Source organism: Lucilia cuprina, chromosome 3 (genome assembly GCF_022045245.1).
Source record: "Lucilia cuprina isolate Lc7/37 chromosome 3, ASM2204524v1, whole genome shotgun sequence".
Taxonomy (NCBI): domain Eukaryota; kingdom Metazoa; phylum Arthropoda; class Insecta; order Diptera; family Calliphoridae; genus Lucilia; species Lucilia cuprina.
The window spans coordinates 30,120,423-30,136,270 of NC_060951.1; the positions used below are offsets into that span (position 1 = coordinate 30,120,423).

Here is a 15,848-nt window from a genome sequence, read left to right on the forward strand (position 1 = left end):
AAATTTTGTAAACAAGATAAAATTAGAAAGTCCAGATTTAGGGAAAAGTTTTTTCATAAGAAATCTCACTAAAACATGTCCTAAGATTTACTTGAAGTTAGAAACTTACGCGTTATTAATTTAGATTCAGGTTCATATGCTTATACATAGTTCAAGGCCAGTTCTACACTTAACTTCTTATAATCTTTTTACCCGGATTTGTAATTAAAAGAACTTGTAAACTTTAAACTTCAGTTTTAAAAAGTTTATTTTACTACCATTCTCTTTAGGTTAGGTTTTACACATCTCATACTACCTGGAGAACGACTACACTTAGGTCCTATAGGTGCCTTGTAATTTCTGTAAAAGAAGAAATAAAAAGGAAAGGAAAGATCAAAGTTTATAGAAATAGTTTGAAGAGGGAGAGATTTGTGATTAAAAGAACTTGAAAACTTCAAATTTCGGTTTAAAGAAAAGTTTGTCTTTTGCCCCTCCCACTTTAGGTTAGGTTTCACACACCTCATACTACCTGCAAAACGACTATACTTAGGTCCTATAGGTGCCATTGTAATCTCTATAAAAGAAGAAATAAAAAGAAAAGGGAATATCGAACTTTATGTGAATAGTTTGAAGAGGGTTAGATTTGTGATTAAGAGAACTTGTAAATTTTAGTTTTAAAAAGTTTCTCTTTCTGTCACTCTCTTTAGGTAAGGTTTCACACGCCTCATACCACCTGGAAAACTACTATACTTAGGTCCTATAGGTGTCATTGTAATCTCTGTAAAAGAAGTAATAATAATCAATGAAAAGATCAAAGTTTATGGGAATAGTTTCGAGAGGAATATAACTTGTCAACTTAAAATTTCATTTATAAAAGTTTCTCTTTCAGCCATCCTCTTTAGGTTAGGTTTCGCACACCTCATACAACCTGGAAAATGACTATACTTAGGTCATTGAATAGGTGCCATTGTAATCTCTGTAAAAGAAGAAATAAATATGAAAGTAAAGATCAAAGTTTATGGGATTAGTTTGAAGAGAGTCAGATTTGTGGGATTTGTAATTAAAAGAACTTGTAAAGTTTAAAATGCCATTGTAATATCTGTAATAGAAGTAATAATAATGAAAGGGATGATTAAAGTTTATGGGAATAGTTTGAAGATGGATTAGTTTGTTTGATTTGTGAACTTGAAAACATAACCTAATTGTAACAAGTTTCTCTTTCTGCCACCCTCTTTAGATTAGATTTCACACACCTAATAGAACCTGGAAAACGACTATACAAAGTTTCTATAGATGCCATTGTAATCTCTGTAAAAGAAGTGATAATTATCAAAGATATGATTAAAGTTTATGGGAATACTCTCAAGAGGGATAGATTTGTGGGAACTGAATTAAAAAACTTGTAAACTTAAAATTTCATTTATAAAAAGTATCTCTTTCTGCCACCCTCTTTAGGTTAGGTTTCACACACCTCATATTATTCGGAAAACGACTATACTTAGGTCCTATAGGTGCCAGTGTAATCACTGTTTAGGTTTTAAATATTTTCTTCTTCTGTGGCCCTCTTTAAGTTAGGTTTCACACCCCTCATACTTCTACTTAAGAATAATGTCTGTAAAAGAAAAATTAGCAAGGAAATGGGAAAATCATAAATTATGGGAATAGTTTGAAAAAGTAGAGAAAAGAAATTAGGACCTAGATAATAAGTTCTTTATCAACAGTAATATTAATATTTTCGAATACTAAATTTACAACCATTACAACAAGAATAAGTTGACCATACAGTGTGATAACGCATTGTTTCTAGGTCGGGAAAATTACAACGAAAATGAGATATTGTTTTTTTCCTCATCCTCATTTTGACATCATCTACCAAAGTCTTAAAAGGGAAGACCCTAACGCCTTGTTACCAAAGATTTTCAAAGACCTGTAATAACTAATCGAAGAGGGCTTCGATGCATTCTGTTGATATCTACTAGATATCAAGTTCTATGAGAACTCATACTAGGCCACAACGGAATAATGATAGAGCACGTGTACTCTTGATCTTGGTGCTGATCTAAACTGTCAATGTGTCAGTAATATTACATTATAGGCAAGTTATAGCCCTTTTATTTAAAGACGACCGGAATAACTAGGCTAGTCTAGATGTAGAATACACACTGATCAAGGATTTAATTGCATCTTGAATGTTAGTATATACTTTGTTATCCCTTCGTTAGTAACTTGTCAGATAGTACATGGTATACAGAACAAGGTAACGGCACTAAACTAATGATCAGCTGAGCTAATTATGTAACCTTGTATTCAGTACACCCTGGATGGTACAATCATTATAAAGTGTAAAGAAGATTTTAGTTCCAAATTCCTTAATGAGGATGTCGCCACCAACCACATTATATGGCTTTTTATGATTATCATGTCCAAATTCTGCGCAGAAAATTCGAATGTGTTCGGTCCATATTTAAACCACGCCTTTGTTAAAATCACCATCAGTTGTTTGATTTATTTGAAGATGGAGTAATGACATTAAACAACTCTTTTGCAAACGAATGGGCTTATGTATTCTGGTATTTATATGATAGTAGTAACATGTAAGATAGTACAAGTAGTAACTTGTAAGATAGTACAAGTATACTGAACAAGGTACCGGCACTAAACTAATGATCATCTGGGCTAATAAGTAACTTTGTATTCAGTACACCCTGGATGGTACAATCATTATTAAGTGTAAAGAAGATTTCAGTTCCAAATTTCTTAATGAGGATGTCGCCCTCAACCCCTTTATTTATCTATTATCCATCAGTATAAACATAATGATTATCATGTCCAAATTCTGCGCAGAAAATTCGAATGTGTTCGGTCCATATTTAATCCACGCCTTTGTTAAAATCACCATCAACTGTTTGATTTATTGGAAGATGGCGTAATGACTTTAAACAACTCTTTTGCAAACGAATGGGCTGATGCATTCCGATATTTATATGATATAGACATTCATTTGGTAACGTTAAACGTTTGGTTAGTTTTCTGGATATATTTTAAACAAACTTAATAGCTCAATAGACCCGATAGTGGTCTAGGTGTATTTCTTCGAATTGTAGATGTACTTTACATACTCCTTTCAACCAAACCTAATCTATTAGCTCAATAGTCCCTATATTTTGTAAGATGTTATCGGTTATATGGTATTTTGAATTCTTTTTTTGCATCTAGTTAACTACTTTTTAAAAACTCTCCAAGTCACTTGGGAAGTTCTACAGGAATCATTTTATAACCAGCATCCAGAATTTTAGGGGACATACGGATTTTGTCATTCTAACACAAAAATGCATACATATTCTGTCTGTCTGTCTGTCTGTCTTACACTATAAGTTCTAAACGAAAGGAATGATAGGTACAGCTTGGTTTGGAAAATATTGACCTTTTTATCCGTGGTGGTTAAATGAAAACCGATATTTCAAGATAATACAATTAAAATGTTAACATTTTGCAAAGGTTAAACTAATATACACGTAAACTATTCTGTAATGCGTTTCAAAAGTCGGGCTACATTTGTAATCGAAATGATGTTTGGTTACTGTCTCCAAAGATTCAATTATCTTTCTCCTAGAATAATGGTTTAAATAACTTAAGGTCGTGATAGTAATAATAGTTTAAATAACTAAATCGGGACTGTCTCGCGGATCTGCTGGTATAGGTATCAATATGCCCCTGCATACATCATAGTAAATAATTACCCATTAGTACTATATTCAATCCCAAGAAAACCAGTTCCATATAATTTCCCTAGCAGTAGTCCTGCATTATGAAAAAAAGACTATTAGAAACGTAAGTATATATATTCATATCGGCGAATGGTTTAACCCGTTTGTTTTACAAAAAGTCACCCCATTGTCAGTTTAATTTCAATTTAAAATAAGTTTTAAAAATTCCTAGAAATTTTAGAACAATCCTTAGCTAAACTTCAACCAAAATAAACGCATTTAATCGAATTTACCATATATACAATAGAAGCTAAAACATATCGCATATTAACTTAAAAAAATAAAAATTTCGGATGTATTTATTATAAATTTCATATTTTCTAAAATCTAGTTCATATTATTTCCAATAATTTTCTATACAAATTTATAATTACTTTTAAACACAAGGTGCCAAATATATATAATTTTATTATAAATCCTAATCTCTAAATAAAAAGAAAAAGAAAACGTAAAATACACAATACCGAAAGACTTTATTTCATCGGTTCCATATTGTACTGAATTAGTTTTATTAATACGTTTTATATGCAAATTAGTAAAATTTTGTACTTGTATTAAAATTTATAATTTAACGTAAAACTGAAACTATATAGATTTTTTAATAATTAACAAAATAATAACATAATTTAAAGAAAATATTTAAAATTTTCCTTTTTTATACATAAAACTAAATTGTATTTAATCAAGAAACAAATAATTGTATGTTAGTTTTCCCCCCAAACTATTGTAATCATATTCTAAAATGTATCTGACAAAAAATAAAAAAAAAACTATAATAAAAAAATAGTAAATAAAAAAAGAGACTTTTAATATTTTGATTTAATTAAGAAAAAAATAGAATTGCATCGGCCGGGAATCGAACCCGGGCCGCCCGCGTGGCAGGCGAGCATTCTACCACTGAACCACCGATGCTTGTAACGGTATTTTTTCCAAAACTTAACACCCACTTGGAGGAGCTAGATATCAATAAGTTTTAATTTGATTATTAAAACTAATCAAAATTTCAAATTTCGTTTACAAATCTCAATACTCTTTCATCACCCTTTCAACTAGATATTCAATAATAACAGTCAGTCCTAGTCAGCATAGGAAAATAGTTTTTACGCTTTAAAAATGTTTAAATAAAAATCCACATTGATCCTTAACAAACTGCAATCACAATTGTGAAAAGGCTTTTAGAAAAGCAGCGACTTTTTCCAACTTCATATACCAGTCCAATCCGAACTCTTTTTGTTTATTTTAGTTTTTAATCTAGAGTATACATATAGTCAGGTATACAGTCATGTAAATAATCTAGACTTTAGTCTATACAATAGTCTTGCCTAAGTTTGTTTCGTAGTATGGAATATAGTTTTAAGTCCAGGGACTAAATTCTACTCTATATTATGGATATTCTCCTTATGTATAGTCTGGACTTTATTTGATTCTATATGTAGTCTAGTCGGGAAAAAACTATAATCAATAGTAAAAGCATAGTAGACTAAATTATAGCCTATAGGCTGGACTAAAGCCTATAGATTAGACTAAAGTCTAGTTTTTAAATCCGGACTAAAGTTTTCCCTAAGTCTAGTCTTTTTCGTTGAACTATAGTCTGGACTAAAATCTGGCATATTTATAAAAATTTATCAAGGGTTTATAGAAACAATTTTAATATTGATTATAGTCTGGACTTGAGGCTATACTATAAGACTAAATAGTTTATTAATTTCTATAATATGGACTATAGAAGTCTGGCCTCTCTTTTATATATAGTCTAGACAATAGTTCAGACTATTATTTGGACGATGGTTTATTTTACTGTCTGTTCCGTACTCTAGACATGAAGTGGAAGTGCTTTACGTGAGTACCTGGCGTGTTGCCTTATCTCACGGTGGTACTTTTTTGTACATGGATTGAGCCATGGATTGTATATGATACCTTTCATCCATCATCAGACAACCCAGCACACTTCCCATTTTACGACACATTAATAAGAGAACAACATATGAAATATTTATTATAGTTATAAGAGTTGGGTGAGGCCCGCATACCCCACATTCACCCTGTATCATATACAATAAATTCCAACTCATTTCCATCGCTTAGTCCCACAGTAACTCCTAAAATATTGACTTAATCTTACATCAGTCTTTTAACCGAAACTCACTCTTCCCAAAGTCCTGCGGACAACTGGCCACCCGTAATACCAGATTATTTGGTTCTCTGGTTAGACCTCTTTTCAGCCAGACAGTAAACTGTAAACACCAATTTGTATCCCGAACGACTAAAGGTATTGGTAGCACCTATCTACCCCCGGATTGCTATACACCAAGATGGGATCTGTCATCAAGGATAATATGCCCGGGGGCACAACTCTGTAGTCTAGACTATAGTATATTCATGAATATTTTCCAGTATAAAACTGGAGTATCGCTTTGGTTATTAAATGTTCTGGATTATAGAAAAGTGCAAAGCCAAGACTATAATCTGGACATTTTTTAGTCTATAATCTATAGTCTGGAATCTGGATTTGGTATACTGTGTATCAATACTATAATATAAACATGATAAATATGAGCATTATCCATATAAAGTAAACATTAAGAGAGTCATATGTATGTAGCAATACCTCTAAATCGATTCGTATTATATAATGTACTAAACATGAAATAAATAAAACACATTTCTTTTGAAATGGGTTACCAGCCATTAAAGATCTTGATCTTAGGACAAAATTTAAAGCATTTCTTTTAATAAGTAATACGAAAAAACTTTAGGACTTATTTTTGTGTATATATCTTAAATTACTTATTACAAAAAATATATGAAAAAGTTAATTTGCATCGGCCGGGAATCGAACCCGGGCCGCCCGCGTGGCAGGCGAGCATTCTACCACTGAACCACCGATGCTTGTTGCCATTTAGAGTCAAAGCTTTTATTTCTTATTTTTATAGAAAGAAACAAATAAACAATTTTAAGCCTAAAGCTTTCTTCTTCTCATGCTATTGATATGCTATATTATGTAGTTCGAACTTCAGGGCGTTGGTGGTGTAATGGTCAGCATAGTTGCCTTCCAAGCAGTTGATCCGGGTTCGATTCCCGGCCAACGCACACTACTTTTTTCACTATTTTTGAAATCATCAAATTAATTTATTTTAAAGATAGAAAATATCGACCAAAAATCATGATGTTTTTTAGAAGTATTAGCAAATAACTCTACTGAAGTAATAAAGATGACGAAGAATGTGAAAAAATGAGTTAGTTTTATCGAACAGTGCAAAAAACGAAGATTGCATCGGCCGGGAATCGAACCCGGGCCGCCCGCGTGGCAGGCGAGCATTCTACCACTGAACCACCGATGCTTGCAAATGTTAAATGTCACAAACACTTTAGTTAACGCACTTTAGAGTTTAAATAACATTTTCTAATTTATACGTTAACAACAGTCTTGTGACAATGTTAATAACATAGAAATGTTAACTTCATAAACTGTGTTGCCACTCGAAATTTTGTGAGAAAATAACACAAAACTAATTCCCATATTATATGCGGTTAAGAATTTTATTAAAGATCAAATTTTAATTATGATCTGTATTTTTGACTATAGGCTAAAGTTTAATGAACAAAGATGTAAAAATGATATTTTCATTAAATATTTTGATACTGAGTCCACATCCTTACGTTTACACTTTATAGAGAAGTGCGAAGTATTTGTGATGCATGAAACGGCTGTGCGGAAGTAAAGGTGACAAATTTTTTGAAGAAATTTCGTTCGAACGCTTTTTTGAAAGATGAAGCCTATTAAAGATTGTTAACAACGGTCCATTACCTCGCCTAGGCCCCAAATAGAGCTTTCGATTAAATAGAACTCTTAAAGTACCCTTCACACAAACACTTAATATGATCTGTCAAAATTTTCTGTATCAAAGTATTGTATGTGTTTGGGTCTATATGTAATGTAACCATCACTTATTGAAAGGAAACACAAAAGGAAAACTTGACAGTCGTATTTCTCTCTTCATTTTTGGAAATGCTTAAAAAAAACAAGAAAAACGCACTAGATCAGGAATGTACTTTTACGTAAACACAAAGGAACACAGCTGTTTGCATTTTACTTTGTTATTATATTATACTAGTGGTGTAAACACAAAATATATAAATTATACGTCTTTTGCTCTCTTTTTTTGTCATACGGATGAAATTTCATTTATATAGTGTGATCATGCGAATGGCCCTTAAGACCATGATAATCACAACTGATGGAAATGTTTGTGTATAAACAAAATGCAGCAACACCGTCATACGAAAAGCCATGTTATTGTAAAGAGATTTAAAAACAAGCATCGGTGGTTCAGTGGTAGAATGCTCGCCTGCCACGCGGGCGGCCCGGGTTCGATTCCCGGCCGATGCATTTGCTTTTTTATAGTTTTATTTAATTTTTATTAAAATAATTTATTTGTTGCAACAAAAAAGTTAAGAATGCATCGGCCGGGAATCGAACCCGGGCCGCCCGCGTGGCAGGCGAGCATTCTACCACTGAACCACCGATGCTTATACTTTAACGGGACAAAGAAAACTCCAAGCAATTTTTAGCGCCATATATTAGTTTTTAATAAATTAACAAACATACAAAAGAAATCTTTAGATTTTAATTACTTATTTTTAAACACAAGGTAAATTAAATTTCCTCTTATTTTAATATGAATTAAACTATTAATTAATGAATTTAATTTATCAATTAGATACTAAAATATTGGGCTCTATAGAATGTAAAATATTAAAACCTTGATGCAAAACACAAACACGCGGTACGCCACATTCAACCAAAAACTTTGAAAACTAACAGAAAGAAAAAAACATCAAAATATGTTGGAGTAATAGATAGTTGTTAGTAAAGACAACTTACCACAACAGCATTTTCATGTATATTGCTTATACAAATAATAATACGATTTAATAGCTTTTCCTCCAATTGTGGCACATTCAGGCAATCCAGAGATTTATCCTCCAATTGTAAATTATTGTACGGTATATTAATGCTATGCGGTAAATGAACACGATTATAATCAGAAGTTGATCGTATATCCAAACATAGTAATTCCAAAGGTTGATGTCTTAATAGTTCCGTCAAATCGTTAGCACTAATACGTGGACACATTTCCTTTTGTAAATGAGCCAAAGTGACATCAGTGGTAATATCCTTGAAGAAAATAAACAAATTTATATATCACCATAATATACTTCACTGTTTATTTTTTTAACAACTTACAAATGGTCCCAGTTCTTGGTCTCTTAAAACATGAAATCGGTGGGATACACTTTTCGGTGTAGACTCGTACATTTTTTGCGATTCAACCACACAATTCTCCATAACAATATCGGGTAAATCGGAAAACAATAAAATGCACTCATTGAAACCCGAAGCCAGTAAAGTAGATTTTAATTGTTTTAATATAGAAATGCCAATATATAAGGGATACGAATTATCGCCCAGCATTAATTTATCCCATAAATGTAAAATTTTATGTAAAGGGAAAACATCTAAAAGAGAAACACATTTCATCTTCATCTCTAATATGTATAATAACATTTTCAATAAAACTCACGTGAAAACATTGTTAAAAACCAGGGTATAGCAAATAGTTCTGGTATAAAGTTAATATTTGCTAAATGCTGTGCCAACATGGGTTCATGAAAAGCAGTTAATTGCGAAAATTTACTCAAATACTCTTTTATAATGGCTGAATTGTCCTTGAGGAAAAACCATTGTAAATATTTCGGTATAAATTTGTAAACACTGTGAAATGCTAATTCTTCATTATTGAAATTTAAGTAGAGAAACGGTGCTGTTAGAGAATCCAATCCTTGCCAGTAGACGTAGTGCGGATGGGCTGTTACCCAGGCTTTTAAAAGCCTTTTCAGTTTGTTGTGACCCTCTGGTGAGGATAGCAGTTCATCGTACTGATGACAACGTGGTATATCGACTTCAATCTGAAATGTATTTAAGAAAATTATAACATAAAAAGAACTAGAACTGAACTAAAACTAACCTAAAAATGAACTTGAACTGAACTAGAACTGAATTAGAACTGAACTAGAACTGAACTAGAACTGAATTAGAACTGAACTAGAACTGAACTAGAACTGAACTAGAACTGAACTAGAACTGAACTAGAACTGAACAAGAACTGAACTATAACTGAACTAAAACTAACCTAAAAATGAACTTGAACTGAACTAGAACTGAATTAGAACTGAACTAGAACTGAATTAGAACTGAACTAGAACTGAACTAGAACTGAACTAGAACTGAACTAGAACTGAACTACAACTGAACTAAAACTGAACTAGAACTGAACTACAACTGAACAAGAACTGAACTATAACTGAACTAGAACTGAACTAGAACTGAAATAGAACTGAACTAGAACTGAACTAGAACTGAACTAGAACTGAACTAGATCTGAACTAGATCTGAACTAGAACTGAACTAGAACTGAACTAGAACTGAACTAGAACTGAACTAGTACTGAACTAGAACTGAACTAGAACTGAACTAGAACTGAACTAGAACTGAACTAGAACTGAACTAGAACTGAACTAGAACTGAGCTAGAACTGAACTAGAACTGAACTAGAACTGAACTAGAACTGAACTAGAACTGAACTAGAACTGAACTAGAACTGAACTAGAACTGAACTAGAACTGAACTAGAACTGAACTAGAACTGAACTAGAACTGAACTAGAACTGAACTAGAACTAGAACTGAACTAGAACTAGAACTGAACTAGAACTGAACTAGAACTGAACAAGAACTGAACTAGAACTGAACTTGAACTGAACTAGAGCTGAGCTAGAACTAAACCAGACCTGAGCTAGAACTTAACCAGACCTGAGCTAAAACTAGAACTAAAGTATTACTAAAATATTTTTTAAAGAGTATTTTCATTAAAGCTTACCTGACGATCGGTTGAGGTGGGTGTAAATTTATCAATTTTTTCATAACTTCCGTTAGGTATGACATCCAAAAGACAAGCCCATATAGGACCCCTTAATAAAGGCGGTATATCAATGCTGGCTTCTTTGCGTATTAGATCCGCCGTATGAGGATAACCCTTAACAAAGAGAAATACAACAAATTAGCACTATCATTTTGAATACCAAATTTATAAAACGTACCTTTAATAATCTCGAAAACAATCTAACTCTATAAAATTGATATTCAATATCTTTTTCACGTATAACCAAAGGCAATTGATCCATACCTAAACCAAAATTATAAGGAAATTTCGGGGAATGTATTAAAGGATAATAAGCCATAGCGGGTATTCTGCGTAAACGTTCTATAAGATTTTGTAACTTTAAAATGACAACACGATCATCCATTAAATACGATTGGCTGCGTTTAGGACCAACGATAGAACCATTAAGGCAAACAACTTGTGGTATAGATAATATGGGAGCCTCACTACGTATGAGACCCTCTTTTTTCAGTTCCGATTGAACATCGCCGCCGGCCAGTTGCCACCAATAATAGATTTGTTCTAACGGCATACGTAATAAAAGTATGGGAGATTTTTCCACTGGGGTGCATTGATACAAATTGAGATTCTTGTTAAATATGGAACTATTTATTAATTGCTCTGGCAATGGTCTTTCGGATGGTTTAACAGCTAAACATTGTTCTATTAAATCACGTACATCACTGTCCAATTGTTGATAGACTTCTAGTTTATCGTGTTCCCTAGCGATTTTTTCAAAAACATTATTAGATTGACAAAATGAGAAGATTTTTCGAGATATAGCAGATATTTTTAAATTTGGCCAAAATGATGATTTCAACAGCAGTTCAGCTATAATCATGCCTAAGGACCAGATATCACTTTTAATATTATTCCGGGAACCTAGCAAACGTTCCGGAGGCATATATTTTATGTTGCCTATGGGAAATGCGACATATTCACCACCCTTGGTCATGTAGTACAAACCATAGTTGAATAATTTTATGTTATTTAAATGATCTAAAAGTATATTTTTCGGTTCCAAATTATGGGCCACAATCTTATGGGCATTTAATTCTTTGAGAGCAGAGGCAATTTGAAAAAATATTCTTAATATTAGAGATAAGTTAAGAGAACTTTTACTTTTATCTTGTAAAGTAGAGCCGCGGTATTCGGAGACCACAATAGTTCTTTCTGTAATATGAAAAATATTTCGTTAATAAAATTTTCCTCTAAAAAAGGGGCGTTGCTAAGATTTAGTATTTCAAAGCAAAAACTTACCATGTTTTCCTCTAACCACATCCAAATATTGACATAAATTCGGATGTTCTAATTGTTTAAGCTTTTGGGATCTTCCTAGAATTGATATTGAGTTGGGTGTCAATGGTAAACCATTGCTGCCACAAACTTCACCCGGATGAATTTTTGCAAAAAATGTTATGGCAGCCAAAACAGATTCTTGTTTATTAACCATTTTTATGTTAAACTCACAATACTTGTATGTATTTTTTTGTTTAGTTTTATAACAATTTCATGGTTGCCATCAACAGGATTAATATTATTAATGAGTTTTTAATCTTATTTAATATTACTTTGTATTTAGTTAAAATTGTATAGAAATTAAATATATGAATGAAAAATGCAATTTATCTATCAATGAGTGAAAAAATATAAATAAAACAACAACCCTGTTTTAGTCAGAGAAAAAAAGGTTACCAAACTTGAGCTTTTTGCTTAAAAATTACAAAAATGCAAAAGTACCGTTAACATATGATTTTTTAAATAATGAGAGCCAGGACACCCTGCATGCTGACCATTAGTCTATTAAAAATTGACTTTCCGCTTTTTTAAATTAAGTTTTCGACTTTAAATCATTTCAAAGTATTTTTTACAATTGTTCAATATAAAGTCAAGTAAGCATTTTATATTTTAGTAAATTTTATTCAAGATACGAATATAAAACGTATATAACACTTCAACTATAAGAGAGCAAACAAAACCGTTTGATAGATTCTGAAACATGGAAAATTAAAAAAAAATCTAATCGTTTATTTATATCTTATAATCTAAAATTTTGTTTTAAACTTGTTTATGTGTTAGAATCACAAATCACTGAAACTGAGAAAGCCAAAACAACACATACACAAGTGTACATTTAAACTAAGTGTCCACTGACATACACATTTTGATCAAACTTTTGACGTGTCGTATTATATTTAATTTTGATAAAATTTGCAAAGGGCAATATAAAATCGACTAAATCAAAAAAGCTCATTAATCTGGCCACTTTACTATTACAACTAGTGAAAATACAACTCAACATAAAAAGAATCGAGTAAAAAATTCAACGAATTTTGCTTAATGGCGTGTGGACGAGTATTGTCTCGTTCATTCGGTTTTATACCTTCACCGTTTTAACTTGAATATTTATACTACAAGTAAGTAAAAAATGAAATTAAAGTGAAAATTTTAGAGAAATTAAAAAAAAAATAATAAACAAAAAACCTTAAAAATCTAAAGCAAATATTAAAAATAATATTAAAAACAAAATATCTGTTAGAAAATATGAACTTTAAAGACTAAAAAGTGGAAAAATTTAAAGCCACGTGTTTCAAAATGGCGTCTAGTTATAATTTTCTTTTCATAAAGCTTGGATGTTTATTGTTTTTTGTTTATAACTAAATGATGAGACAATTAATTTTCCTTTTGCGGTTTCCACCAGAAGGTCAATTTGCAATCGCATGGTTTTTGACCTAAGGATGGTTAAAGGTGTCTGATATTTTGCTATGAAAACTAACCTCACATTCTTATCACATGTGAAATAAATGACTAATTTTATATTTTGTTTTAATTTTTTTTTAGAATGGCGGACGCAGCTCCAGCCCGTGGTGGTTTCCGTGGAGGATTTGGTTCTCGTGGTGGTCGTGGCGGCCGTGGTCGCGGACGTGGCCGTGGACGTGGTGGTCGTGGCCGTGGTGGCAAGGAAGATTCCAAGGAATGGGTTCCAGTCACCAAATTGGGCCGTTTGGTACGTGATGGCAAAATCAACTCTTTGGAAGAAATCTACTTGTACTCTTTGCCCATCAAAGAGTTCGAAATCATTGATTTCTTCTTGGGCTCCGCTTTGCGCGATGAAGTCTTGAAGATCATGCCCGTACAGAAACAAACCCGTGCCGGTCAACGTACCCGTTTCAAGGCTTTCGTTGCCATCGGTGACAACAACGGTCACATTGGTTTGGGTGTTAAGTGCAGCAAGGAAGTTGCCACCGCTATCCGTGGTGCCATCATCTTGGCTAAATTGTCTGTCGTCCCTGTACGTCGTGGCTACTGGGGTAACAAGATCGGTAAGCCCCACACCGTACCCTGCAAGGTTACCGGCAAGTGTGGTTCCGTATCTGTACGTTTGATCCCCGCTCCCCGTGGTACCGGTATTGTATCTGCCCCCGTCCCCAAGAAGTTGTTGACTATGGCTGGTATCCAAGATTGTTATACCTCTGCCCGTGGCTCCACTGGTACCTTGGGTAACTTTGCCAAGGCTACTTATGCTGCCATCGCTAAGACCTACGCCTACTTGACTCCCGATTTGTGGAAGGAAATGCCTTTGGGCGCTACCCCCTACCAACAATTCGCTGATTTCTTGGCTGACAAACCTGGCTCCCGTCACATTGATGCTTAAGAATTCAGTTTGGATGTTTTAAGAGCAAAAATCTTGAGAACTTTTTAAGAAAATAAATTGACAACTCTTTTTCGGAAGAGAAGGAAATGAAATTTTTTATTTTTTTTATTTGGGTTGTGAGAAAGATAAAAATTAGAATTTATCTTCAGATTGAGGTTTAATGATTTTGTGGTATTATTTAGTTGTTTGAGCAATTACGTTGTATTGGTTATTCTGGTGTCTGCCAGAAACCATTTTTTGAAAGGTTATATCTTGTAAGATCTGTTTTTGAAAACTACTTAAACTATTTCTGTTTATAGATCAAGGGTCTTGGTTGTTATTTATTACAATATTTTTACTTCGACACGACAATGCATGTTAAACAGTTAATTGACAAGGTACAAATTAAAAAATATAATTTTTGGGTGTCTGTCAGTCCCAGATTGAATCGGAATCAAATATTTAGTATATATGGGCTGTCGCAGAATATGTTGTAACAGTTCGACTATGGCCAATAGTTCTTTCCTGTGGAAAAAACTTTCGGTTGATACAGCTGTCGCTGGGTTGACAATTGTTGGTCGAGTATGACTCGGTCGTTCCGAAGCGAAGATCCAATTGTCGTGGGAACGCAGAATTCCATTCTGATCGATTGTGTAAGTATACACTTCTGGAACATCTCAGCATGCTATTAGCATCCTTCTTTACATAAATATTTTCATAAGAGATTAATAAGAAATAGGCGAAGTGTGCAATGTGCCACGATTATAGAAAATACGGAATCATTCTCATTTACTACCAGTCAGGCATAAATTAATCAAGTACCTATAACATCGTTCGATGAGTATAACATCAGGCGAACTTTAATCCGATGATCAGAAATTCAACAAATACAAACTAATATCTAAATGTTTTTCTTCTAAACTAAAAATTAGTCTTAAGATATTCTATACATAAGAATAAATAAATATACAAGAAACAAATTTGTTTTTTATAAATATATATTTTATTTTCTTCTTTCTTTAGAATAACATGATGTTTATTTTAAGAAAAGTTATTGCCAACTTTTTATTCCACAAAAAGTATCATCTGCAATTATAAAAGAAAATTTTTGATTAAAGATTTGTTTAAAAAAATTCATAAATGTAGTATATCAATTTGAAAAAAAGTATCAGACGTCCTATAACCCATCACTAGCTAACTTCTGGTGGAAACCACAAAAGGAAAAGTAATAATAGTCTCATCATATACTAAACAATCTTAGGCGAAGTGTTTGTTGGCCACAACTTGCAACTAAACAGATTTTTTTTTACTACAAAGCTTATTTCTTGTTTTCAAAAAAAACCTTTCAACATCAAAACTTTTTTTTAATTTGTATATATACATACCTTGTGGTAGTTTCTGGACCATTCTCTCCAAAAGCAGCAATTTAGCTTTAAAATATGGAGTCACAATAGTTTCTGGACCAT

At 32.6% G+C, this 15,848-nt stretch overlaps 2 protein-coding genes, 1 long non-coding RNA gene and 5 other non-coding genes across 8 annotated transcripts in view; 2 read left to right on the top strand and 6 right to left on the bottom strand.

Annotated features, from left to right (window-relative positions):
- Nucleotides 1-4,587: 4,587 nt before the first annotated feature.
- Nucleotides 4,588-4,658, bottom strand: Trnag-gcc. The gene has a single exon. It is a non-coding gene; the product is annotated as a tRNA-Gly (tRNA).
- A 1,906-nt stretch (nt 4,659-6,564) lies between these two features.
- On the bottom strand, nt 6,565-6,635 carry Trnag-gcc. The gene has a single exon. It is a non-coding gene; the product is annotated as a tRNA-Gly (tRNA).
- Nucleotides 6,636-6,764: 129 nt separating this feature from the next.
- Nucleotides 6,765-6,836, top strand: Trnag-ucc. Its single transcript has one exon. It is a non-coding gene; the product is annotated as a tRNA-Gly (tRNA).
- Nucleotides 6,837-7,016: 180 nt separating this feature from the next.
- On the bottom strand, nt 7,017-7,087 carry Trnag-gcc. Its single transcript has one exon. It is a non-coding gene; the product is annotated as a tRNA-Gly (tRNA).
- A 1,118-nt stretch (nt 7,088-8,205) lies between these two features.
- Nucleotides 8,206-8,276, bottom strand: Trnag-gcc. The gene has a single exon. It is a non-coding gene; the product is annotated as a tRNA-Gly (tRNA).
- A 146-nt stretch (nt 8,277-8,422) lies between these two features.
- LOC111676416 (TBC domain-containing protein kinase-like protein) lies at nt 8,423-12,339 on the bottom strand. Its single transcript, XM_023437336.2, has 7 exons — nt 12,009-12,339; nt 10,906-11,921; nt 10,686-10,841; nt 9,332-9,716; nt 8,995-9,266; nt 8,632-8,925; nt 8,423-8,564 (listed from the first exon to the last, which is right to left on the bottom strand). The coding sequence occupies exons 1-7, from the start codon at nt 12,199-12,201 to the stop codon at nt 8,460-8,462; spliced, it is 2,421 nt and encodes an 806-aa protein (XP_023293104.2). The 5' UTR covers nt 12,202-12,339; the 3' UTR covers nt 8,423-8,459.
- Nucleotides 12,340-13,019: 680 nt separating this feature from the next.
- On the top strand, nt 13,020-14,490 carry LOC111676417 (40S ribosomal protein S2). Its single transcript, XM_023437337.2, has 2 exons — nt 13,020-13,165; nt 13,590-14,490. Exon 2 carries the CDS (start codon nt 13,591-13,593, stop codon nt 14,401-14,403), a length of 813 nt encoding a protein of 270 aa, XP_023293105.1. The 5' UTR covers nt 13,020-13,165; nt 13,590; the 3' UTR covers nt 14,404-14,490.
- An 875-nt stretch (nt 14,491-15,365) lies between these two features.
- The window catches only part of LOC124418819, a 1,495-nt gene continuing 1,012 nt past the window's right edge, over nt 15,366-15,848 (bottom strand). The window contains exons 4-5 of the long non-coding RNA XR_006940238.1: nt 15,768-15,848; nt 15,366-15,468 (exon numbers count right to left, since the gene is read on the bottom strand). The exon at nt 15,768-15,848 is cut by the window's right edge and continues 51 nt beyond it. This is a non-coding gene — a long non-coding RNA (uncharacterized LOC124418819). The remainder of the gene's footprint in view (nt 15,469-15,767) is intronic.